At 47.2% G+C, this 25,854-nt stretch overlaps 2 protein-coding genes across 2 annotated transcripts; one reads left to right on the top strand and one right to left on the bottom strand.

Annotated features, from left to right (window-relative positions):
• Positions 1-1,571: 1,571 nt before the first annotated feature.
• Positions 1,572-5,992, bottom strand: LOC103204421 (keratin, type II cuticular Hb6-like). Its single transcript, XM_007949615.2, is given in 9 exon segments — positions 1,572-1,661; positions 1,663-1,713; positions 1,715-1,945; positions 2,228-2,353; positions 2,613-2,777; positions 2,982-3,077; positions 3,861-3,921; positions 4,688-4,896; positions 5,633-5,992. Coding segments are annotated over 9 exon segments (1,389 nt in total).
• Positions 5,993-18,947: 12,955 nt separating this feature from the next.
• LOC103204380 (keratin, type II cuticular Hb6) lies at positions 18,948-25,463 on the top strand. The gene is made up of 9 exons (XM_007949570.2): positions 18,948-19,310; positions 20,375-20,583; positions 21,288-21,348; positions 22,133-22,228; positions 22,438-22,602; positions 22,814-22,939; positions 23,222-23,442; positions 25,118-25,149; positions 25,282-25,463. The coding sequence occupies exons 1-9, from the start codon at positions 18,948-18,950 to the stop codon at positions 25,461-25,463; spliced, it is 1,455 nt and encodes a 484-aa protein (XP_007947761.1).
• The last annotated feature ends 391 nt before the right edge of the window (positions 25,464-25,854 follow it).

The following is a 25,854-nucleotide window of genomic DNA, read 5'->3' on the forward strand; positions in this document are numbered from 1 at the left end:
AGATGGAAGGTAAGAACTGTGCCTTTCCCAGTCACTGGCCCAGGGGAAGGCGGCAATAACCAGGCTAATCCAGGAGCCAGCGTAGCACCGGGTCACCACGTGGGTTGTGGAGACAGAATGCCTTCCTGCACCACACTTTCCTGTGCCTCCACCCCTTATTAGCTATGCAATGTCTGGCTAAGATCTTTACCTTTCTCAGTTTAGGTTTCCTCATTGTGAAAACCTGTTTCATAAATCTGTTGTGATAATTAAATCTAATAGTGCAGGTAAAGTGCTTAGTGCCTGGCACACAGTGAGCAATGTTAGTGGCTGCTGCTTCTATGTTGGTGCTGATTAAATTCTACATGTATTTGAGGGGCGCCAGACCCAACTCCCAAATCTGGTTGGTGCCATTATAATGTAGGCTTCAGGAGGACAGAGGTTTGGCCTATTCTCTTCTCCACTAAAGAACCAGCAGTGCCTAAAATAAGGCTGGCTCTAGCAGCAATTGTTGATGCATGAATGGGATTTCAGAACTGAAAGAGCTTAGACAATCTATCAATTCCTCCATTTGACAGATGGAAAAACTGAGTCCCAGAGAGAGGAAATGACCAATGAGAGAGACAGGACTATAGTGAAGGTCACTTAACTCCAACCCAGCCTACATGTCCTTCCCACACAACACTGTGTCCCTGATAGAAACCAACTTGACACCCCTGAGATCACAGTGGCAAAGGGGAATCAGCTTCAGGCAGGAGAAGAATCCCCAGCCCACCATCTAAGCACCCCATGTCCAGGTTTCCAAGGTAGCATCAAAGCTTCTGACCTCACTCCAAGGGCCCTGTGTGGTGGAGAGCTGGGCCTGCCAGTTTCCAGTGCTATCTCCACGGTTTCTCCAACATCCATATCCAGCTCAAAAAACTCCTCCTTCCAGAATTCTTTGCTGCTGAGACCCAGTGTCTCTGAGTTCTCCAGTACATGTACCGAAGTTTGTTGGCTGTCCCCATCTTCCCATTATACAGGAAGTACTCTGTATGCTCATCTATATCCTCACCCTCCATCCTTGTCCCCCTAGAGGAGAATCTGTGGCCAAAATGGGAAAGCAACTAAGGGCAGCAATCTCCTTACAGGAGCTGGTGCTGCTGGGCGAGACTTTGACCAATGAGGAGGATGCAAAACCCTCCCCCAGCCCCCCCACACACACACACACACTGAAAAAAAGCAAAAAGGCAAAGATTCCAAGAGTGGAAGGTACCCACCTCAAGGGACAAGTTCCCTGCTGTTTAATCTCGGTCCCACCTGCTGCAGCAGGAAACTATTAAAGGGACTCATTAGAATAGATAAGGGTGAGCTGATGAAATCCTCTATCTGAAGCCAGCACTATGGGATAAATATGAACTCACAGAGGGCTGGGGCCTACAATTGCGGGAAGAGCACTGAGGAAACGCTGCCCAGAGAAGGTGACCCCAAGCCTAGAGTGGAGCTTCTCAGAGACAGGGAAGACATCAGCCTGACTCCTGACTCTGAGGAACAAATGTATGCTTTGCAAAAGGCTCCAACACAAGTTGGAGGTCCAGGTGGATCTGAGAGATTCAGATGGGAATAGAAATAGTACTCAAATGACCTGCCCAGTTGCAGGAGAGGGAAGATTGGAAACAGAAGTCAAGTGGTATCAAGATTGGGAGGGCCAGGGCATGTTGAAAACCCAGGCAAGGCTAGGAAAGAAAGCTGACTGTGGTACCCACCTCTGTTCCTCGCCCTCCAGCAGGCGCCTGTAGGTGGCGATCTCGATGTCCAGACCCAGCTTAGAGTTCATCACCTCCTGGTACTCCTTGAGCAGGCAGGCCATGTCCTGCTTGGCCTTCTGCAGGGCCTCCTCCAGCCCGGCCAGCTTGCACTTGGCATCGCTGAGGGCTGCCTCGCCCTGCTGCTCAGACTGGGTCACTGCAGCCTCCAGCTTGGAATTCTAGGGGCCCAGAAGAGAATAAAGTTAAGTTATGGTCCCTGGGTCTCTCTGTCCGTTTCCTGAATTTGCTCAGTTTCTCCCACTCAGCTGAGAACAAATACCCCAGGAATAGGGCTTTCTCTCTTCCATCTCTTGGGTCTCCCTGAGTGACAACAACCAGGGACTCTAGTCTTGCAAAGAGGCTGGAGAATGAATGAGGAGATCCAGATTGTGCAGACACTGGCTGTGTGGCCTTGAGGAAGGCCACAACCTTTCTGGTCTTGAGCATGGACTGACCCATACCTGGCACTTGGCATTCTCCACCTCAGCCGTCAACCTCTGGATCATGCGGTTCAGCTCATTGATCTCCTCCTTGGTGCGGCGCAGGGTCTCCCCGTGCCGGATCACCGTGGCCTTCATCTCCTCGCACTGTGGGAAAGCAGAGATGCTCATCAGGAGACCAGAAATGATGTGTAGTTTGTGCATTGCTCAGCCTGCATGATCATACATGGCAGCCCTGCCCATGCCACTCCTGAGAGCTGTCTGCCCTTTTCTTACTATCCCTAGGGAAAGACCCTCCACAAGTGTCTCAGGCATCAGAATCCCCAGACTAAAGAAGACTTTTCTAACATATATTTGCATTCCTCCCACTGCCATGTTGAGGAAGCAGGTGTCCTGTGTCACTTACCTTGCTGCGGTACCAGGACTCAGCCTCAGCCCGGCTGCGGCTGGCAATGTCATCATACTGAGCCTTGATCTCAGCAATGATGCTGTCCAAGTTCAGGTCCCGACTGTTGTCCATCTTGACAATGACTGAGGTATCAGAGATGTGGGCATTGAGGACCCGGATTTCCTGCAAGAGGTAGGAGGTGAGCAGAAGTTTGTTTACATCACACCTGCACCCACCACAGCTCATATTCCATCTTCACAGCCCCACCTTGGTCCCCAGGCCCTGCCCTATCAGAAAGCAGCCCCCTTGTCAAATCCCTGTCCCCCACTTCAAGCACTCTCTTCTAAAACCTCCTGCTGAGTTATTGTGTAGGCCACATTCTCTCACCTCTTCATACAGTCTTCGCAGGAAGTCGACCTCCTGGGTGAGGGACTCCACATTGGCCTCCAGATCCGATTTGCGAAGGTAGGCACAGTCCACATCCTGGAAGAGTGAGGAGTGATTGAGCTCAGCGGACCCCTGGTGATCATACCCCTAAACTCCTGTCTCTTCTAACCCACTACATGAAGACTAGGGGAAAAAAAAAAAATCCTTATTCCCATCCCAACTATTTACCTTCTGCCCTTCTTAGGATGCACCTGTAACTTCTTCCCCTTCCCAGAGCCAATGGTTTTGTGCCTTGTAGATGGCTCATAAGCCTTTCATGCCTCCCACTTGAGACATCTTGCTTACCTATCTCTTCTATCACCCTCTCCTGCTCCAGGAAACCTGAACATACTAACTTCCCCAGCTCTGCCACCTTAACCCCTTCCCTCTCCCTCCAGTTGTCCTCCAAGACACTATCTGGCCACTGTTGGTTCTGCTTCATTCTCCCCATATCCTAGGCCTATGCCCCTTCCTCTTGGTCAGACTTCTCAGAACACTAGCCAGAACACTTTTCCTCAAGAGTGATACAGAATCAGCCATGTCTCCATGGGCTCCAGCCACAGATGACAATCTCTGAAGCAGAGCAGAGGATCTGGAAGTCAACCCAGCCATGCTTCTGCTCCAGGTTAGGATGCTAGTGTATATTCAATGTATATTGCCCTCTGTTAAAGCCCTAGATGCATTGCCCTCCAGCAGGCGCTGTGTCTCTGAGAATTTCCCGTCTTAATTTAGAAATGTTGTTGTACGCCAATTTGAAGTTGAGACCTTATGAGTCTCCCCCAAGAGAAGCTCTCTTTCTGAAATCCCTCACCTCTGTACTTTCCATTCTCATGTACTCACCTTCTTCAGAGCCACAAACTCATTCTCAGCTGTAGCTCTCAGAGACACTTCCTCCTCGTACCTAAGACAGAAGAGAGGCATGGTCACAGAAGGGCAGGTCTCCACAGAATCCCCTCCTCTTCATACCAGTGAAGGAAGCAAGAATAGACCCCATCTAACACAAATGGGCCCTTGGCAGCCCTGGTAAGTCCCTTCTGGTCTGATTTGGTATATGTCTGTGATTTTCTCTCCAGTTTGAATGAGTGGATGGAGGTGGCTACTATTCTGGGAACTCAGTCCTGTTCCCAAGGCTGCTTGAGTTCCCCTCAAAAGGCACATAAGGACTCAGCTCCTAGCCACATGCCTCTTGGGCAGTGCAGCCCAGCCTCCCCTGACCTGGGTGCCAGTCTTAGTTCAGGTACATACCTCAGAACTCAGCACCCATGGCAGTGGGACACACAAGGCAGTGGGTCCTGTCACTCTTGAGTGACTCTAGGGCTCACAACTGATCCAGGTGCTACAGGTGTAGGGAGCCTGAGAAGTCAGGACAAGAAGGCCTTTGGGGCTATGGAAGCCTCCTCCCCAAGTTTCAGAGGGGAAAGCTGCTAGAGTGATTCAGCTCATAGAAGAGTAGGTTGAAGTAATACAGAAAGAGCTTGTGGAGGAATCACAGCCCTACTCTTAGACAGGTATCTAGGCAAGAATGAAAAAGTACCGCACCACAGTCAATGTGACCTGTGTGACAACTCAGCTTCCTTGGAAATGTTTTATATTGTTCGGTCCAAGCGTGTCCTGTTTTAACCTCAGCCCCTTTCCTGTGCCCAAGCCCTACTCCCAACTGCACTCACTTCTTCTTGTAGCCCTCCAGCACCTCCTGCACGTGGTTGAGCTCTGCGGCCAGCCTCCCACTGTCGGCTTCCACACACTCGGCCTCCCGCCTCAGTGTCTCAATGTAGCCCTCGAACAGGGGCTCCAGGTTGCTCTCACAGCACTTGCGGTTCTGGAAGAACTGCCACTTGGTCTCCAGCAGCTTGTTCTGCTGCTCCAGGAAGCGTACCTGCCACAGGATGGGAGGAGGTGTCAGAAGGTTCCTGATGCCCTAAAGCCAACTTTGGTAAACTCCCAGACCCAGAGCTCAGAAGCTAGTAGGAAGAGGTAGACAGTGGGAGAAAAGGCAACTTCTGGATTTCCTGACTATGATTTATGTCTGGATTTTCCAACTTAGCAAAGGACTGGGGAACATCAGGTCCTGCTCTCAGGTGAACTGAGCTAGCCCAACCTGATGAGTCCAAGTGACATCAGGTCAGGAGCCAAATGGAGGGCTCAGCTCCCTCACTGTGAAGCAAGGCATTCCCACCAGGAAAGTACCCAGGTTCAGATCACCAAATGGGTTTCTAGGGATGGGTACCAGGGAGGATGATGTTACAGTCCATCTAGAGAACTCAGCTACCCTGGCCCCTTCCCACCCATCTGACAGCCAGACCACCCAAGCCCTCAGAGGGAGCACAGTCTTCAGCCTGGGGCAGTCCAAAACCTCTCTGGGGACAAAAGGTGAGCACCCTGGTCACACCTTTATTACACAGCTCTGCAAATCTGAACTCTTCACTGTGTCTTTCTGGGTCTGGTGGAAGTGCTGTTTGGGGACTGTCTTTCTTTCTGACTGTCTGACCCTGGCATCAGACTGGGAACTCCCACAGTCAGAAGTATTTCTGATTCTCGCTCCTCTCCCAGTACCCAAACAGAGCTCTGAACATGGGCGAGGGTTCAGGGAGGGTGTGATCACGGGCACCCACCTTGTCGATGAAGGCAGCGAACCTGCTGTTGAGGTTCTTGATCTGCTCCTTCTCCTCTTGCTTCACGCACTGGGCATTGGGGTCAATCTCCAGGTTGAGGGGGGTGAGCAGGCTCTCATTGACCGACACGGTGGTGATGCTGGGAGCGCTGGGTCCACACACGCCGCCAGAGCGGTAGCCGAAGCTGCGGCTGCCAGAGCGGTATCCCCCGCAGACGCTGCGGCTGCCGAAGCCCCCGGTGAGGCCGCGGTAGCAAGAGACGCCGCGGTAGGGGGCGGCGGTGATGCAGCAGCGGCTGGGCCGGGGAGCGCAGGCCGAGACGCAGCTGAAGGTGCGGCCACAATAAGATCCACAGGTCATGTTGCTTCTTTTGGGGACAGGAGACTGAGGAGATATCCTAATGGAGGGCACAGTGGAGGAGATGTCAAGTGTTTGCTTCTTGGAGCTCTGTGGGCCTTTTATATACGTGGGGAGACAGACTGCGCCGTGACCATTGGGTCAGGAGCAATTAGTCGCCTTTATGGGCTTGGGTTGCTTAGCTGCTGTCTCTCATCCCTTAATGTGCTTAATTGGGGCCAGATGCAGCCAGATGTTTATGGCCCTTTGTCCTAAACTGCACAGTTTTCATCTTCAAAGGGCCAGCTCATCATTCCCCCTCCTCCACCCCAATCTCACAAAATAGTGTTGGAGAAACTGAGGGAATCGAGTGGAAGTGATTCAGTTTGAATCAGAGGGAGGAGAAGGGGCGGGGCCACGGTTCCTCCTGCTCCGCCCCGTTGGATGAAGTCATCGCCGCTCTCCGTGGTGCTGATTGAACTGGGCCTGTGCTGAAAGGAGGTATTTTCCCACTCAGAGGCTTTCACCAGGCCTGTTGTTGTTGTTGTTATGTGCCGTCGAGTCGGCCCCGACTCATAGGGACCCCTCCTTGGGTTTCCGAGGCAGTATCACTACGGAAGTAGGATTGCCCAACCTTCCTTCCGAGGAGTGCTTCTGGTTAGCAGTCAAGTGCTTTAGCCACTATGCTACCAGAGCTCCCTAGGAGGGCACATTCTGGCTCTTTGGCCACAAGAAAACTCAACCATGCCCAAAAAGGCCCCAAGCAAGGATTTCATGTCTGAATTTCACCTCAATACACTGTGTCTCCTCCAGGATCCATAAAGCCCTGGGCATCATTGTTATAGGTTTATACAGCAGAATATGACTATGAGTTCAGAATATGAAATCTAGATAAAGCAGTAGGAGGAGAGCATCTGGTCCCCTGCAATCACTCCCTGAGTCCTTGCTGCTTTCCATGCTACACCTATTATGCAACTCTCCTCCTTGCATAGTAGTTTGTCAATGATGACCTTGGAACAGAACAGAACAGATCAGTATTGGTGTAGGCCATGCAACCTGTGGGAATAGTGCAGGTATTGAATTCAAAAGGGCTGGGTAAGAACCAAGGCTCTTCCCTTAATAAGCACTATGTGACTGAGGCAAAGCACCTCACTCTTGAGTTAAGCCTTTCACTCCAGTGCTGCTTTGGAGATTTATAGAAATGTGCTCATTCTTAGTAAACTCCTGAGTGTATTGAATATGTGCCTTAGTATCATCATTGAAAGGCAGTAGGCTGTGGAGCAGCCTTTTTCAGATTTCAGTGTGTGACCCACTAAAATTGTATTGAAATTGAATAGAACAAAATCAAATAAAGCAGAACAATAGAAAATATCAAGATGCATGGTGTTAAGTAAAACTAACCATCGTTTCATGACCTTTTCTCTTTGATTTTTGTGGTGTGCATTTGTGTGTGTACTCTCTCAGAATGCTCCTTAGAAGCAAGGATGAAGAGACTTCGTCTCATTTACTCTGGACATGTTATCAGGAAGAGCCAGTTCCTGGAAAAAGACATCATGCTTAGTAAAGTAGAGGGTCAGGAAAAAAAAGGAAGACCTCTAATGAGACAGGTTGACACAGTGGCTGCAAGAAAGGACTCACACATAGCAGTGTTAAGGAGACCCAGGACTTGGCAGCATTTCATTCTGTTGTACACGGGGTCCCAATGAGTTGGATCTGACTTGACAACACCTAACAACAACAACACCCAATCACTATGTAAAATTATTTCTTTTTATGGTTGCAACTAACAAGAGTTTAAATACATGGTATAGTGGTTAAGAGCACAGACCCAGATTCCAAAATGCTTGATTTCAAATTCCAGCTCTGCCACTTTCTAGCTGTGTAACCTTAGGCAAGTTGCTTAACCTCTCTTGCCTCATTTTATGGCTTGTAAAATGGGAATAATAACAGCACTAACCTCATAAAGTTGTTGTAAGGATTAAAAGAATTAATCCGTGTAAAGCACTTAAAACAGAACCTGACACATTGTAAGTTTGTAATAATATTAATAGTTATTGTTGATGCTGTTGCTGTTGAACATATATAGTAGGTTTAATGGGAGGAAGGGATATGTGTTGTCTTACTGCTGCTGTGTATATATCAGCAGATTTGATGGGGAGTGTCTTTAATGCTGCTATAACAAAAAATACCACAAGTGGACAGCTTTAACAAAGAGAAATTTATTTTCTCACAGTTTAGAAGGCTAGAAGTCTGAATTCAGTGTGCCAACTCTAGGAGAAGGCTTTCTTTCTCTGTCAGCTCTAGAGGAAAGTCCTCATCTCTTCAACTTCTTTCTGGTTCCTTAGATCCAGAAAGATCTCCTTGTCTTGGCATCTATCATACCTCATATCTACTTCTTTCACTTGCTTGTTTAATCTCTTTTATATGTCAAAAAGGATTGGCTCAAGACATACTCTACACTAATCTTATCTCATTAACATAATAAAGACAATCCATTCCCAAATGGAATTATAACTACAGACATAGAGGTTAGGATTTACAATACATATTTTGGGGAGACAGAATTCAATCTACTATAGGGAGATAGAGATATGCCTGACCACATTCTGAAACCACTTGTCTTCAATTTTCACTAATGATGCCTGTCTTAAAGGACTTGTAGAAGAAATAAATGAAATAATGAACAGACAATGCTTAATACAGTGCCTGGCACTTAACAATGTTCAGTACATATTATCTACTGCTATTCCACCATGGGACCAGACCAAGAGCTGTGATTATTCCCCTATATTCTGGAAAATTACCCCAAAACAAATGCCCTCCCTCTATCCCACTCCAGCCTAATTGCCCCCAGAGAAAGCCCAACCTGCATCTTTCTTTTGAGACAAAGGGAAAATGTCACTAATCTTTGCACAAGCACTCTGCTCAATGAGAAGAAAGGCTTGGATAATGAAAATGTCTGGAATCTGTGAATCATGCATAATTTTGTATTCCTACTTAGCCTTAACAGACAGAAATACTTAATCATAAATCAGTGACATGCTCATTCATCCTGCTTTTTGTCTGATCCTGAAACCTTCTGACTGGCCAATAGCAGGGCTCAGGGTAGAAGTATGCCCTCCATAATCCATCCATGGACAAGGAAGCTCCAAAGGGAGCAAGATTTCACTGCAGCTGGACAGATGGAGGTTGGAGTACATGTAGTCACAATTTCCTAAAGACACTTGTGGTGTTGCTCCCACTTAGGGAAGCTTCATATAAAAGTGAAATGAGATTAGGTGAACCAAAAAACCTTCATATCTGGAGATTAAAATCTCTTCTTTTGGCCCAAGTGGATCTTCTTTCAAGGGGTGCTTGGAAAGAAAGGATAAAACAGGTGGATTAACATTGTTATTGTTGTTGTTGTTGTTATGTGCCATCGACTCGGACCTGACTCATAGCGAACGCTCCTTGGGTTTCCAAGGTGTTATGACTATGGAAGTAGATTGCACAACCTTCCTTCCAAGTAGTGGCTGGTGGGGTTGAACTGCCAGCCTTCTGGTTAGCAGTCAAGTGCCTTAGGCACTATTCAAGGCTCACTTCAGTCCATCCTGTTTCTATGTAGGATGTTATAAGACAGACTGCCCAAGATAGTTGATCAGTTAGACTAGACAACATCTTCCAGTGGGATTCAGGGATTCTGTGACTTATATGCCCCTGCCATATAATGAGCCCTGTCTTGATTTTGGAGGGAGGGGGGCAGCAAGGAGACATGGATTCTGGGGCTCCCAGTCTGACAAGGAATACAGACCCATATTCATGAGAAAGACCAAAAGTCTAAAGATGGCTGTCCTGGGAATGTACCATCAGATACTTGGGACTGCAATGGCAATGTGAAATGCAGCCAGTCTGGTGGAAAGGTGAGGAAGTCTTCCTCAAAAGCATGAGATAGTCTTTAGTGAGGAGCAGTGTTGGTAACGAAGATATGTGTGAAGGTATTTCAGACAGTGGCAAGGGGTGGAGGTGGACATCAGGGGCACCTGATGACCTTGTAGGAGGGATCATGAGATGCTGTGAAGGTAGAGAAGGAGAGAGGAAGCCAATCAGGACAGAGGCCTTGGAAGCAGGGCCAGTGTCATCCATGGGACTCTGCTCTGATCAGTGGGCTGGCAGACAACCTGTAGGCTCTACATCTTAAGGATACAACACATCTGCATGCTGAGCTTGCAGGTACCCAAGAAGTTATGGGTTTTCTAACCTTGCAGTGTAAGCTTCCTGTTCACAGAAATAAGGGGCAGGCCAGGTTCCAGTGTGGGAAATTGAGGGAGTGGGAGAGTGACTGTTTACACAGCATTTGCACTGCCACCCATGAGGGAGCTGCCCACAGGTCCAGCCACCCAATGCATTTGGGTTGATGAGTCAGAAGAATTCATTCATAGTCCTGCCTCTTCAGCCAAAGCAGCTAAGGACACTGACCAACTGTCAATCAGAAAGCACCAGGGGGAAGTCCATTGGATGAAAGGACCAAAGCCCTTTGTGGGGAGCCTGGGCAGAGCTGGGGTCTGACTCAAGAGGCCCACTCCCAATGAGGCCTATCCCACTAACACAGCTGAGTCTGCTAATTTCTGGGTGGGACCCTGCCTCCCCAAGTCATGTGGGAGGGTTTGTATCTATAAAGCTAGAGCTAACACTGCCCACCTCTTTCAGTAAGTCTACAACTTGCCCACAGTGCTGCACCCCTCTCCCCATCAGTTCCTCCTCCTTTGCTCTTCCACCCAGACTTCTCCCCTACCATGCTTCCCTGGGTCTTCTCACTTTTCCTCCACTGTCTTCTACTTACTTCTTCTTCTTCTTCTCTACCATCTTCCCCAATATCCTTTCCCTCCCCTTCTCCCTGCCTCCCATCCTAGTCTCCTCTCCTTTTTCTAAGTTGTCCTGAGAGTAATAGAATCTGAGACCACAGCATCTCCCCCTGCTCCCTTCTCCCTAGAAATCTTCCTCCCCATCCCCTTCTCTTTCCTTCCCCATCCCTACTTCCAGTTTCCACACTGCCCAAAGGCTTTCAGGATTCTTCCCCAAACTGGCTGGCTTTCCCACCACCTCATCACAGCTCAGGTCAAGGTCTTCCCTTTGGTCAAGGACACATCTCACTCCTTCCTTCCTCCAGGCCCCAGCCAGGAATGTCTCTCCACCCTACCCCCAGGAATGGCCATCCTCTGACCTGCTTCATCAGGTCCTCTCCCCCTCCCCACCCCACCCTACCACAAAGCTTTGTACAATTAACCACCAAGCTTTGATGGCTTCATTACTCAGCATTTAATATACAGCTGGTACTCATGTCATTCATTTAACAAATATTTATTGAATACCTACTATGTGCCAAGCCCTTGGAATATATCCATGAACAAAACATTTGTGAACATACTCATCAGTGTATTGCAAAGGTTGCATTTTTTATCTGGGTACATTTCCAGCTTTTGTCTAAAAAATGGGAACTCCCCAAGAACAAGGGTGAATTCTCCTCCCTCCTCTGGCCCTGAACTCTGATAGCTCTTTGAAGTGCCCTGAGAGGGAACTAGAGGAAGAGGATGAACAAGTGTGTGTGTTTATATGTTATATACAAACACCACAGTAGATAGGTGGGAGTGCAATGAGATAAACTCATCCCTTTTATTGGTAACAAACACACCAGGCTCCAAGTGCCAGCTCTGCCACTAACTGCAGAACCTGAGCAAATTTCTTGACCTCCCTAGGCCTCAATCTCCTCATCTGTAAAACTGGAATAATATCACTGACCTCAGAGGGTCATTGTGACAATCAAATGAGTTAATGCATGTGCAGCTCTTAGTATAGTATTTAGTATGAAGTGCTCAAGAGGTGTTATTTTTTAAGCTTGGAAGAATAATCATAAAATAGTTTCCTACACTAAACATGCACTACTTATACAATTTTTTTTAAAAAAAAATAATGTATACCCTAGAAAAACTCTTGCACAAGTACATCAGAAAGCATGTAAAAGAATGTTCATGGCAGCTTTGTTCACAATACAGAAATCTAGAAGAAATCATGAGGCCATCATGGTAGAAAGATGAACAAACTGTAGTATATTCATACAGTAAGTATAATCCTTAGCACAAATGAACACCAAAGAGCTACAGAAAACAATGACAAGCAAAGAAAACTAAAACATGCACCATTTAGGAATGTATTCATAGCTTTGAGGGCTCTGGTGGCATAGTGCCTAAGGCATTTGATTGCTAACCAGAAGGCTGGTGGTGCAAACCCATCATCCACTCCTCGGAAGGAAAGTTGGGCAATCTACTTCTGTAGAGATACCACCTCGAAAACCCAAAGAGGGGTCACTATGAGTCGGATCCGACTCGACAGCAGTGAGTGAATGAGTGAGTGATGCATAGGTTATAAAATTGTAAAAAGCAAGGGAATTGTTAACACAAATCCAGTGAGGGATCATTCACAGGCCAGGAAGGAACAGGTTGCAATCAGCCAATTCATAAATTACATGTATGTTTTATTTTTTACTAAATGGGGTAAGTATGCTACCTATACGTTCTTTTATGTGTAAGACATATTTCATGATAAAAACGATTTTAATTACTATGAACTACAGGGGAGCTCTGGTAGCGTAGTGCCTAAGGTACTTGACTGCTAACCAGAAGGCTGGCAGTTCAAACCCACGAGCCACTCCTCAGAAAGAAGGTTGGGCAATCTACTTCCATAGTGATAGTGCCTCAGAAACCCAAGGAGGGGTTGCTATGAGTCAGGTCTGACTTGATGGCACATAACAACAACACACTGCCAGAGCCAAAGCCAATGGAGTGGCGATACTGTCAATCCTTCCCTCCTTGTCTTTCCTCCATCCCTCCCCCTAAGCTTTTTTACTGTGAGAAAATACACAAGTTCAATTTCTTTTTAAGCCTTCAAAATTAGTAATTAATAATGTCTGGATTTTAGTGGAAATGGTATCACATTTGAATTTCTTTATATATCACCTTAAATTACTTCTGACATCTTTAAAATTGCTTAGCAAGGGCCAGCTGTTAGTAGTAATTACCTCATGCTTTATGCATGTCAGTTTTACAAGGAGTTACACTGGCAGAGAAAGCTGGACAATGAACAAGGAAGACTGAAGATCTGATGCCTTTGAATTAGGGTGTTGGTTAAGACTATTGAACAGACCACAGACTGCCAGAAGAAGGAACGAATCTGTCTTGGAAGAAGTACAGCCAGAATGCTCCTTAGAAGTGAGGATGGTGAAACTTTATCTCACCTACTTCATATCAGTTACTTGATATCAGAGGAAACCAGTCCCGAGAGAAGCACATCATGCTTGGTAAAGCAGAGGGTCAGCAAAAAAGAGGAAGACCCTCAACAAGATGGATTGACACAGTGGTTGTAACAATGGGCTCAATCATTGCAAAGACTGTGAGGATGGTGCAGGACCATGCAGTGTTTCATTCTGTTGTACATAGAGTCAATATGAGTCGGAACTGACTCGACAATGCCTAACAACAACCACACTGGTAGAAAACCTAAAAGCATGTGTGACAAGCACTTTGACTCAGCACTCCTCCTCAGACACCCAGCCAGCTGGCTTGCTGGGGACATCCCTGCTCATTTGTGGACAGGGCTTGGAATCGTGGATGAGGGTACAAAGAGCCACAGGAGTGCTGGCCTGGCTACCCAAACACATAAAGTGACAGTCAGTGCCACACCCTCTTCTGGATGACCAGATGGTGGATATAGTCCCTGACCCCAACATCTGTCTTATCACAGGGCCTCATTCCTTAATGTTTTGCAGACACACAGATTCCTACCCTGACCTCTACTCTCCTCTTTCTTCTCTTCTCTTCTCCCATCAACCTCATTTTTTTTTTCTCCTTCCCCAAGACTGCTTCACCTCATTTTGTCCCTAAAGCACAACCACTACAGGGAGCTGCCAGCCAGGTCATTCCAGTTCTCTATTCTTCTCTTCAAGGAGGTCCTGGGTGGCATATAACATTAAGCACTCAACTACTCGACCAAAGGTTGGTGATTTGAATCCACCCAGAGACCTGGTGGTCTGCTTCTGAAAGGTTAAAACCTTGAAAACTTTATGGGGCAGTTCTACTTTGCATATATGGGGTCGTTATGAGTCAGAATTGACTTGATGGCAACTAACAACAAAAACATTCTTCTCTTCAATTTGAGTCAAACCTCTGTACTTTATCATTTTCCTGGAACCTGCTCTGTTGGAGTGGGGATAAGAAGAAGATAATACAATCTATCAAGATAATTACAATACACTAAAGAGGTATCAGGGAGCTCTGGTAGCATAATGCCTAAGGCACTTGACTGCTAACCAGAAGGCTGGCAGTTTAAACGCACTAGCCACTCCTCAGAAGGAAGGTTGGGCAACCTACTTCCATAGAGATACTGCCTCGGAAACCCAAGGAGGGGCTCCGATGAGTCGGGTCTGACTCCACGGCAAACAACAACAAAGAGGTATCAAATAATAAAAATGTCCTCCAGTTCTCAGCCACAAGGCCCTGCAGATCGAGTGCACACCACTCTCAAGCCCAAAACCATTTCATATTGCCCTTATGCCACACACATTCCTGATTGGCCCCTCCTGGTTCTAACCATCCAATCCTTTCTGACTGTGCCCATCTTTCTTAGACTGACCCCCAACCCTAAACACACAGGAGCATTCTGCCTGCACTTTTCCCAGAACATTTGTTTGTTCTTCTGGCAGTCTATGGTATATTCAATATTCTTCCCCAATACCTTGATTCAAATTCATCCATTCTTCTGTGGTCTTCCTTATTCATTGTCCATTCGACTTCTTGACTACTGCTTCTATGGGCATTGATTGTGGGTCCAAATAAAATGACATCCTTGACAACTTCAGTATTTTCTCCATTCAGCATAATGCTGCTTATCGGTCCAGTTGTGAGGAGTTTTGTTTTCTCTATGTTGAGACGTAATCCCTACTGAAGGCTGTAGTCTTTGATCTTCACCAGTAAATACTCAAGTTCTCTTTCAGCAAACAAGGCTATGTCATCTGCATATTGCAGTTTGTTAATGATTCTTCTTCCATTTCTGATGCCATGGTCTTCATACAGCACAGCTTCTCAGATTATTTGTCAGCATACGGATTGAATAAAAATGATGAAAGTATACAACTCTGACACTTATCTTTCCTGATTTTAAACCATGTAGTATTCACTTGTTCTGTTCAAATGACTGACCGCCTTTTGGTCTTTGTATAGGTTCCACATGAGTACAGTTAGTGTTCTGGAATTCCCATCCTTTACAATGTTGTCCATAATTTGTTATGGTCCACAGTGTCAAATGCCTTTGCATAGTCAATAAAACATAGGTAAATATCTTTCTAGGAGCTCTGGTAGCATAGTGCCTAAGGCACTTGACTACTAACCAGAAGACTGGTGGTTCAAATCGACCAGCCACTCCTTTGAATGAATGTTGGGCAATCTACTTCTGTAGTAATACCACCTCGAAAACCCAAGGAGGGGTCACTATGAGTCAGGTCTGACTTGACAGCAAATAACAACAACAAACATCTTTCTGGTATTCTCTGTCTCAGCCAAGACCCATCTGACATTAGCAATAATATCCCTTGTTCCACATCCTCTTCTGAATCCAGATTGAATTTCTGGCAGTTCCCCATCTGTATACTACTGCAACTGTCTTTTACTATCTTCAGCAAAATTTTACTTGTGTGTAATATTAATGTTATTGTTCAATAATTTCCACATTCTGTTGGATCACCTTTCTTTGGAATAGGCACAAATATGGATGGATCTCTTCCAGTTGGTTGGCCAGATACCAACTTACTATCTTCCAAATTTCATGGTGTAGGCAAGTGTTCTGGTTGCCTAGTACCACTCTGACAAGAATATATCACAAATGGGATAGCTCGAAGAAACAGGAGTTTATTCTCTTACAATTTGGAGGCTTTAAGTCCAAGTTCAAAGTGCCAGGCTCTAGGGGCTGGGTGAAAGCCCCTCAACGTTGGGCTTCAGCTCTGCCTCCTGCTCCCGGCCCACTGAAGCTGGAGACTCAGCTGCTGGCTGCTAAGACTGACAAGCCCAAGGTTGACAAGTAAAAAGGCACAGTCCCAATGTTACCAAACCACATGGCAGGCCATTAATTCAAGTCCATTGAAAGTTCCAAGGTCAGCAGAGCATGGCAGGCTGCTGAACAATGACATAGCTACATGTAGGGTTCAAGCTTGCCATAAACTAGAGACCTCCAGTGCAGCTTGGACTTCTTCCTTCAATATCATCAGCTCTTGATCATATGATACTTCCTGAAAAGGTTGAACATCAACTAACTTTTTTGTACAATGACTCTGGTTATTCTCTCCATCTTCTTTTGATGTCTCCTGTGTCATTCAATATTTTGCCCATAGAATCTTTCATTATTGCAACTCAAAGCTTGAATTTTTTCTTCAGTTCTTTCAGGTTGAGAAATGCCAAGCATGTTCTTCTCCCTTTTGTTTTCTAACTCCAGGTCTTGGCACATTTCATCATAAAACTTTACTTTATCTTCTCAAGCTGCCCTTTGAAATCTTCTATTCAGCTCTTTTACCTCATCACTTCTTCCATTGCTTTAGCTACTCTCAATTCAAAAGCAAAGTTTCATAGTCTTTGCTGAATCCATCTCTTCTAACATTCTTGTTTCAATGACCTTTTGCTTTCTTCATGTACGATGTCCTTGATGTCATCCCATGACTCGTCTGATCTTCATTAATTAGTGTTCAATGCATTCAATCTAATCTTCAGACGGTCTCTAAATTCAGATGGAATGTACTCAAGGTCACACTTTGGTTTCCATGGACTTGTTTTAATTTTCTTCAGTTTCAACTTGAACTTGCATATAAGCAATTGATGATCTGTTCCACACTTGGCCTTTAGCCTTGTCCTGACTGATGCTATTGAGTTTCTTCATTATCTTTTCACAGGTATAGTCTACTTGATTCCTGTGTATACCATCCAGTGAGGTCCACAGGTATAGTTGCGATTTATATTATTGATAAAAGATATTTGTAATGAATGTCATTGGTCTTGCAAAATTCTATCATGCATAAAGTTTATTAAAAAAAATTCTTGGGACAAGTGAGAAAACTGAATTTGGAATAGCTAGTAAATGATTCTTTCCCACTATCATCGAGTTGATTCCAACTCGTAGTGACCCTATAGGACAGAGTAGAACTGTCCCATAGGGTTTCTAAGGCTGCAAATCTTTACAGAAGCAGACTGCTTCATCTTTCTTCCACAGAGCAGCTGGTGAATTCAAACCATCAACCTTTTGGTTAGCAGCCAAATGCCTTAAACACTACATCACCAGAGCTCCTTAATGATTCTTAAGAATGTTCAGTTTCTTGTAGGTGAAAATGGTTTATATCTTAAGAAATGGCCCTTATTCTTAAGAAATACATGCTAAAGTATGTAAGGGTGACATGCCATGTTTTTTGTCCATTTGTTTATTTGTTTGTTTTGTTTTGTTTTTTGCAGCTTTACCTGTCAAATAGTTGGGCAAATATGAAAGCAAATATAGCATAGTGTTAAAAATTGTTGAATGTTAGTGAAGGACCTATGAGTATTTGTTGTACTATTCTTTCAAGTTCTCCATGTGTTTGAAAACTCAAAAGTTAAAAAAGACATAAAAAATAAATGTTTAATAATCTGCTGACTGACTGGGATCTTAAAAGCCTGCAAGCAGCCATCTAGATGCAATGACCGGTGTCTCCTCATCCAAAGCAAAAAAGAATGAAGAAAACCAAAGATTCATGGAAAGAATTAGTCATAGTGACTGGTACACCATGCGATTCGCAGCCTATACGACTATGAGACCAGAAGAACTAGATGGTGCCTGGCTACCACTGTCAACCACTTGGAGGGGGATCTATGCAGGAAATCCTGGATAGAGAGGGAGAACAATGTGGAACAAAACTCAGAATCATTTGGGGAAAAAAAGGGGGTGAAGGGACCAGGTCTGTTGGTCTGATAGAGCCTGGTGGAACCCCTGAGACTATGGCCCCTAGCTGCCCTTCAGGCCCTAGCCCCTTCAGGTCTGGAATTGAACTCACACCTGTGGCTTCCAGCAAACAAAAGAAAGGTATATGAGTTGAACATTTACCTGAGGTAGATTCTCTCCGTGGAGAGAACAATCATGGGAGAAAGAAGGGCTGTTTATGCACAGGGAGACAGCTCAGGGGGCAGGAGGGCATGGAGGGACAGACACAGGTAAGGGATAACTATCGGGAGGAAGTGGGAGGGGAGCTGCTGCATTGGGGTAAATTGTAATCAATCTCATGAGACAAAATGTATGGGAACTTTTGTATGGAAAGTGAATTTGCTCTGTAAATTTTCACCCAAATCACACTTTTAAAAAATGACACTGAATTACACATGTAAAAAAAATAATAATAATAACAATCTGCTGACTGCTGCTATAGTAGGAAAAATCCTATGTTTCTCGGCAGTCCACTAGACAATCGGGGGGGTGGGGAAATCCAGACTTGTGCCTTAGTAGCATCTTGGCCACTACTGGAATGGAAACATCTGGATGCTGTTTGTTAACATTGAAGTCTTGCCTGGGTCACACACACAGGTCCCCTTCCCCCTTCTCCTGCTCCCATTCCTCCCTCCCCTCCTCCATCTCTCTCCTCCCCAGTGCCCGAGGCGCTTTGAAGATGAAACTTGCTGAGTGCACCTACATTCAAGGAGCTGGCTACCTTTACTCAGAGGAGGGTGCGGGCCACTCCACCATTAAAGTACATTCTGGAGAGGCGTTGGACCCGGCAAACCGCCCAAGCCCATAAAGCGGCAAATTGCCCACAACCCATCTGCATAGCCAAGCCCCTTCAGAGTCTGAGCATAAATAGGGCTGAGAAGCCCAGAGAAGCACATTGGAGTTTCCACTCAGACTCCAGATCTTCATCCTGTTCTCTGCAACCCAGACCTCCAGAAGCACCATGACTTGTGGATCAGGATTCAGCTGCCGCACCTTCAGCTGCGTCTCGACCTGCGCTCCCCGGCCCGGCCGCTGCTGCATCACCGCCGCCCCCTACCGCGGCGTCTCCTGCTACCGCGGCCTCACCGGGGGCTTCGGCAGCCGCAGCGTCTGCGGGGGATACCGCTCTGGCAGCCGCAGCTTCGGCTACCGCTCTGGCGGCGTGTGTGGACCCAGCGCTCCCAGCATCACCACCGTGTCTGTCAACGAGAGCCTGCTCGCCCCCCTCAACCTGGAGATTGACCCCAACGCCCAGTGCGTGAAGCAAGAGGAGAAGGAGCAGATCAAGGGCCTCAACAGCAGGTTCGCTGCCTTCATCGACAAGGTGGGTGCCCGTGATCACACCCTCCCTGAACCCTCGCCCATGTTCAGAGCTCTGTTTGGGTACTGGGAGGGGAGTGAGAAGCAGAGAGCTACCCATACAGTTAGTTCTCAGTCTGATGGAGGAGACAACAGAGCCAGAAACTCAAATTCTGATTAATTGAATATACAACCCATAGGAATCAACTACTAAACACAGAGAAAATATAACACTCTGTACCCCTCCCTCACCCCACTCTGAATCTAGACAGACCTAGACAGACCTAGAGCAAGGGCAAGGCAAGAAGTACCCGCCTAATGAGAGGGTCACTTTATATATTCAGGACCACCCAGATCAGGACAGTCCCAGAAGCTCCCAACCCTGATAACACCCTAAGAACTTGATGTGACCTCTGTTCTTGGTTCTGAGGGGATGTGACAGGAAAGGGTCACCTGAACTCCAAAGAAACAATCAAAGAACGAGTAAAGTGGTTTCTGCCTCTGAGATCCCCAAGATAGAAGGTAAAAAGAAGGGAGTACTGACTTCCCTCTGCGTAGTCCTCGCGGCCACCATTTCTGCCTACCACTGGCCTGAAAGGGCATTTTCTGGTGTGAGGGAGCAGATCAACCTTGAACCAAACTCCTGACTTCTCCTAGCCTCAAGATTCTGTGATATGTCTTGATCCAGTATTATCAGAGAACCCCAATATCTGATAAATAAGGTCAAAAGAACAGAAGCAGAGGTTCAGTTTCCCCTTCTTTCCTTGTGTTGTATAGTTGTTTGGCACTATAATTTGGAATTCACATCTATATTAAACCATATCATCCAACCTTGGGAAATCTAGATGTTGTTCAATAGCCTATTAGAGATGTTCTGTATCAGATATTGCTCAATAACGTGCTGAATTCTCATTGAATGATAAAACCAAGAGTATGTCCAGCCTCTAGTTGGCTACCTTCTACCCACTCTCAGTCCCTTCCACTGAGCCCCTGGGTTGTGAGTTGCCAGCACTTCCTCCTCTAGCAAACCCCCATCTCTAAAAGGTGCTCAGAGCCATCTGATCCCTTCTCCACCCCACCCCTTGGCAGGTGCGCTTCCTGGAGCAGCAGAACAAGCTGCTGGAGACCAAGTGGCAGTTCTTCCAGAACCGCAAATGCTGCGAGAGCAACCTGGAGCCCCTGTTCGAGGGCTACATCGAGACACTGAGGCGGGAGGCTGAGTGCGTGGAAGCCGACAGTGGGCGGCTGGCCTCAGAGCTCAACCATGTGCAAGAGGTGCTGGAGGGCTACAAGAAGAAGTGAGTGCAGGCAGACAGTCATTCTGCTTTGGCATCTGTCCTCAGGGCCAGCTAAACTAGCCTTGCAAGTACCTGTTGCCCATTTGCTGAAGCCTAGTGGCTATTTAGAGCTGCAGATTTGAAACCTCATAGCTTTGTTAATTTCCCTGGACAACTTCTCATAGACTAGAAATTTGGAGAATTTTGGTCTAAAAAAAGTTTATCACTTAGATTTTCCATACTTCCTTAAAACTCCTCAATTCTTTGGCCTCTCCACTTTGTGAGTTTCTGCTATTTGTGGGAATTCAAGGTTCTGAAACTTCAACCACAATTATGATAACTGGATTGGTAAATATGAGTAGTGGTGAGTCTTTCATTATTAGAACCCTTGCAAGTACACATTAGAGAGATTTGACAAAGTCCGTGCAATTGTCCTAATATTTATGGGGCAGGTAATTTGTATGAGGCCTTTGGGAAGCATAGAATTTTATAGACTGCTGATAGCTAACACGAACTTCAAGCTACCAGGCAGTGGAGGATTTCCATGGGGCTGGTAAAGATGCTTTTTGGGCCTCCTTCCAAGGAGGAGAAAAAGCAAGGTGAGAGCCCCTGCTGGGGCAGGACATAACCTGCTCAGGAGAAGGAATCTCACTCAGACCCCAGCCCTGCCTCTCTAGGAACATGAGGGAAATCTGATGTCATCTTCTCCCTTTGCTCTATGCCAGGTATGAAGAAGAAGTAGCTCTAAGAGCTACAGCCGAGAATCAATTTGTGGCTCTGAAGAAGGTAGGTGCCCTCTGTTGATTCTGCACACAGAGCCCAGGCTGGGCCCTATGGGTGTGGAAAGTCTCCAAGGAGACTCTGTTCTCAGAGACACCCAGGTTGATGGGGACACTGGCAAAGTGGTCCAGGACACAGACCTGAAGAGCCAATGGCAAAACCAGGAGTAGTGAGAGAATGGGAGAAAGAGTCAGAGAGCTGAGCTGGGCATGAGTCTGGTTAGGCTTCCTGGGGTGTGCAGAGAAGGCTGGGCAAGAGTAAGGGTGCAGGGCAAGGGGAAGAGAGGTGAGGCTTTCCCAAGGGACTGTCCAATTTGAGACTTGCATTGCAATCGGAAAGGATTAACTTGGGCCTTTGAACAACAAAAAAACAAGGGTTAGAGAGGCCCCAGGGACCCTGGAAGGCAAAGGATAAGCAACTTGAAATAAGCAGGGAGATTGTTTCATGGCACATGACTCCTGTGCAGTCGATCAACTTATAATACAAATTCACTCCTTGAAAAAGACAGAAAGACTTTGGAGACAGTGAGGATTTAGGGAGGATTAATTTATTCCTTTTCTGACTCCCACACCTCAACAAAAGGGGTTTGGTTATACCAATGTGGAGGTGCTGTGTTCAAAAGTAAGATGAGATGGGTGGGTGCATGGGGCCAGGATTGGTCAGGACAAGAGGACTCATAGTTTTCTGGGATGGTCAGGGCAGATCTTGCCCACAGACAGAGGGATGGATAAAATGATCTCCCAGGGTTGCTATGGACCCCTAGAGCCTAACATGTCTTGTTCTTTAACAGGATGTGGACTGCGCCTACCTCCGCAAGTCAGACCTGGAGGCCAATGTGGAGGCCTTGATCCAGGAGATAGACTTCCTGCGGCGACTGTATGAAGAGGTGAGGGGGCGTGGCCCAAATAGAAATCCTGGAAGCTAGTTTAGAAGAAGGACTCAAGCCTGGAGTTGAGGTGTTGGACAGGGGTTTGGACAGGGAGCTGCAGTCATGAGGCTGCCAGGGCAGGGGCTGGACACCAGGGGCAGCTTTGGAGATTGGGTTCAGGCTGTGGTCTAAAGTTCATTTCCCTCCCTCCACCCTAATCCCTGCAGGAGCTCCGGGTCCTCAACTCTCACATCTCAGACACATCAGTCATTGTCAAGATGGACAACAGTCGGGACCTGAACATGGATAACATCATTGCAGAGATCAAGGCTCAATATGATGACATTGCCAGCCGCAGCCGGGCTGAGGCTGAATCCTGGTATCGCAGCAAAGTGAGTGACACATGACAACTGCCTCCTGTATCATCTCTCTGTGGATCTGATGCTTAAGAATATTGTAGAGGATCCTTCCCTAGTGATATATAAGGGTAGTGCAAACAGTTCCCATTGGGGTGGCATGGGCAGGGTTGTCATGTGTGATTGTGCAGGCTGAGCACTGCACAACTTGCATAATCATTCCTGGCATTCCTGCTTCTTCCTACAGTGTGAAGAGATGAAGGCCACGGTGATCCGGCATGGAGAGACCCTGCGCCGCACCAAGGAGGAGATCAATGAGCTGAACCGCATGATCCAGAGGTTGACGGCTGAGGTGGAGAATGCCAAATGCCAGGTATGGGTCAGTCCATGCTCAAGACCAGAAAGGTTGTGGCCTTCCTCAAGGCCACACAGCCAGTGTCTGCACAATCTGGATCTCCTCATTCATTCTCCAGCCCCTTTACAAGACTAGAGTCCCTGGTTGTTGTCACTCAGGGAGACCCAAGAGATGGAAGAGAGAAAGCCCTATTCCTGGGGTATTTGTTCTCAGCTGAGTGGGAGAAACTGAGCAAATTCAGGAAACGGACAGAGAGACCCAGGGACCATAACTTAACTTTATTCTCTTCTGGGCCCCTAGAATTCCAAGCTGGAGGCTGCAGTGACCCAGTCTGAGCAGCAGGGCGAGGCAGCCCTCAGCGATGCCAAGTGCAAGCTGGCCGGGCTGGAGGAGGCCCTGCAGAAGGCCAAGCAGGACATGGCCTGCCTGCTCAAGGAGTACCAGGAGGTGATGAACTCTAAGCTGGGTCTGGACATCGAGATCGCCACCTACAGGCGCCTGCTGGAGGGCGAGGAACAGAGGTGGGTACCACAGTCAGCTTTCTTTCCTAGCCTTGCCTGGGTTTTCAACATGCCCTGGCCCTCACAGACACGATTTGACTTCTGTTTCCAATCCTCCCTCTCCTGCAACTGGGCAGATTATTTGAGTAAGTCGTTTGAGTACTATTTCTATTCCCATCTGAGTCTCTCAGATCCACCTGGACCTCCAATTTGTGTTGGAGCCTTTTGCAAAGCACACATTTGTTCCTCAGAATCAGGAGTCATCCCTGTCTCTGAGAAGCTTCACTCTAGATTTATCCCATACTGCTGGCTTCAGATGGAGGATTTCATCAGCTCACCCTTATCTATTCTAATGGGTCCCTTTAATAGTTTCCTGCTGCAGCAGGTGGGACTGAGATTAAACAGCAGGGAACTTGTCCCTTGAGGTGGGTACCTTCCACTCTTGGAATCTTTGCCTTTTTACTTGGTTCTCTTCCCCCGCCCCCTCCGAGGCTGCTTCCTCCTCATTGGTCAAAGTCTGCCCAGCAGCACCAGCTCCTATAAGGAGCTTTTCCCAAATTTCTCCAGAGACTCTCCTCTAGGGGGACAAGGATGGAGGGTGAGGATATAGACAAACATCCAGAGCACTTCCTGTATAATGGGAAGATGGGGACAGCCAACAAACTTCGGTACATGGATAGGAGAACTCAGAGACACTGGGTCTCAGCAGCAAAGAATTCTGGAAGGAGGAGTTTTTTGAGCTGGATATGGATGTTGGAGAAACACGTGGAGATAGCACTGGAAACTGGCAGGCCCAGCTCTCCACCACACAGGGCCCTTGGAGTGAGGTCAGAAGCTCTGATGTTACCTTGGAAACCTGGACATGGGTCGCTTAGATGGTGGGCTGGGGATTCTTCTCCTGCCTGAAGCTGATTCCCCTTTGCCACTGTAATCTCAGGGGACTCAAGTTGGTTTCCATCAGGGACACAGTGTTGTGAGGGAAGGACATGTAAGCTGGGCTGAAATTAAGTGGTCTTCACTATAGCCCTGCCTCTCTCATCGGTCATTTCCTCTCTCTGGGACTCAGTTTTCCCATCTGTCAAATGGAGGAATTGATAGTGTCTAAGCTCTTTTCAGTTCTGAAATCCCATGCATTCATCAACAATTATTGCTGGAACCAGCCTTATTTTAGGGACTGCCTGTTCTGTAGTAGGGAAAAGAACAGACCAAACCTCTGTCCTCCTGAAGCCTACATTCTAGTGGCACCACCAGATTAGGGAGTTCGGTTGGGTGCCCCTCAAATGCATGTATAATTTAATCAGCACCAACATAGAAGCAGCAGCTGCTAGCATTGCTCACTGTGTGCCAGGCACTAAGCACTTTATCTGCACTATTTGATTTAATAATCACAGTAGATCACAATAGGTTTATCACAATAGGTTTTCACAATGAGGAAACCTAAAACTGAGAAAGGTAAAGATCTTAGGTAGAAGTTGCACAGCTAATAAGGGGTGGAGTGTGCGGAGCAGGAAGGCATTCTGTCTCCACAACCACGTGGTGACCTGGTGCTATGCTGGCTCCTGGATTAGCCTGGTTATTGCTGCCTTCCCCTGGGCCAGTGACTGGGAAAGGCACAGTTCTTACCTTCCATCTCGGCCTGGTGGTTCTGGGCTTTTCCCCAGTACTGACCTCTCTCTCCCTTTTCTTCTTCCAACAGACTGTGTGAGGGCGTTGGCGCTGTGAATGTCTGTAAGTAGTCTGAGCCCTCTTCCTTCTCCAGGGGGTGGTCCGAGGTGGGGACAGGGGGTGGTTCGCTTGTTGCAAAGCAGCCTGGCTGGGGCTGTGTCTGACATGCACCTCTGCCTATTCTCCCCACTTCAGGTGTCAGCAGCTCCCGTGGTGGTGTCGTCTGTGGTGATCTGTCCACCTCCAATACTGCCCCTATTGTCATCCCAGGCAGCCGCAGCATCCCCTCCAACACCAACGTGCTGGTGAACACCAGCAATGCCTGTGCCTCCTTCTCTGGGGCCAGTGCCTGCAGTATGAGCTGTAGGAAATGCTAGGAGGCTATAGCCTTGGCAAGCAAACATCACTGCCACCCTCTGACCCGCCAGGACTTCATGCAACCGGGACTTACCTCCTGCTGCCTCATCCACCGCCAGTCACCAAAACTAGTCACCAGATGTGTAGTTTCTTCACACCCTCTCTACCGGCGCCTCGTGGGTAGACTGGGCCAGCACCTTGGCCTCTGTCTGTAGCCTTTCCTAGTAGTCAATTTGTTGGACTCTTTTCTTCTGCCTCCTGTTCTTTGCTGGATTTATTGGTCCTGCCTGATCCCTTCGCTCAAGCTTGGAGAAAGAGGGCGAGCCCCCAGCATCTCCCTGTCTGCACCTCCCGGAATCTCCTAGAATACTTCAACCTGTGGAATGGAGATAGGAGATATTGAAGGTGGTT

Source organism: Orycteropus afer, unplaced genomic scaffold (assembly GCF_000298275.1).
Source record: "Orycteropus afer afer isolate SDZICR_OR568_19922 unplaced genomic scaffold, OryAfe1.0 scaffold00247, whole genome shotgun sequence".
In the NCBI taxonomy this organism is placed as follows: Eukaryota; Metazoa; Chordata; class Mammalia; order Tubulidentata; family Orycteropodidae; genus Orycteropus; species Orycteropus afer.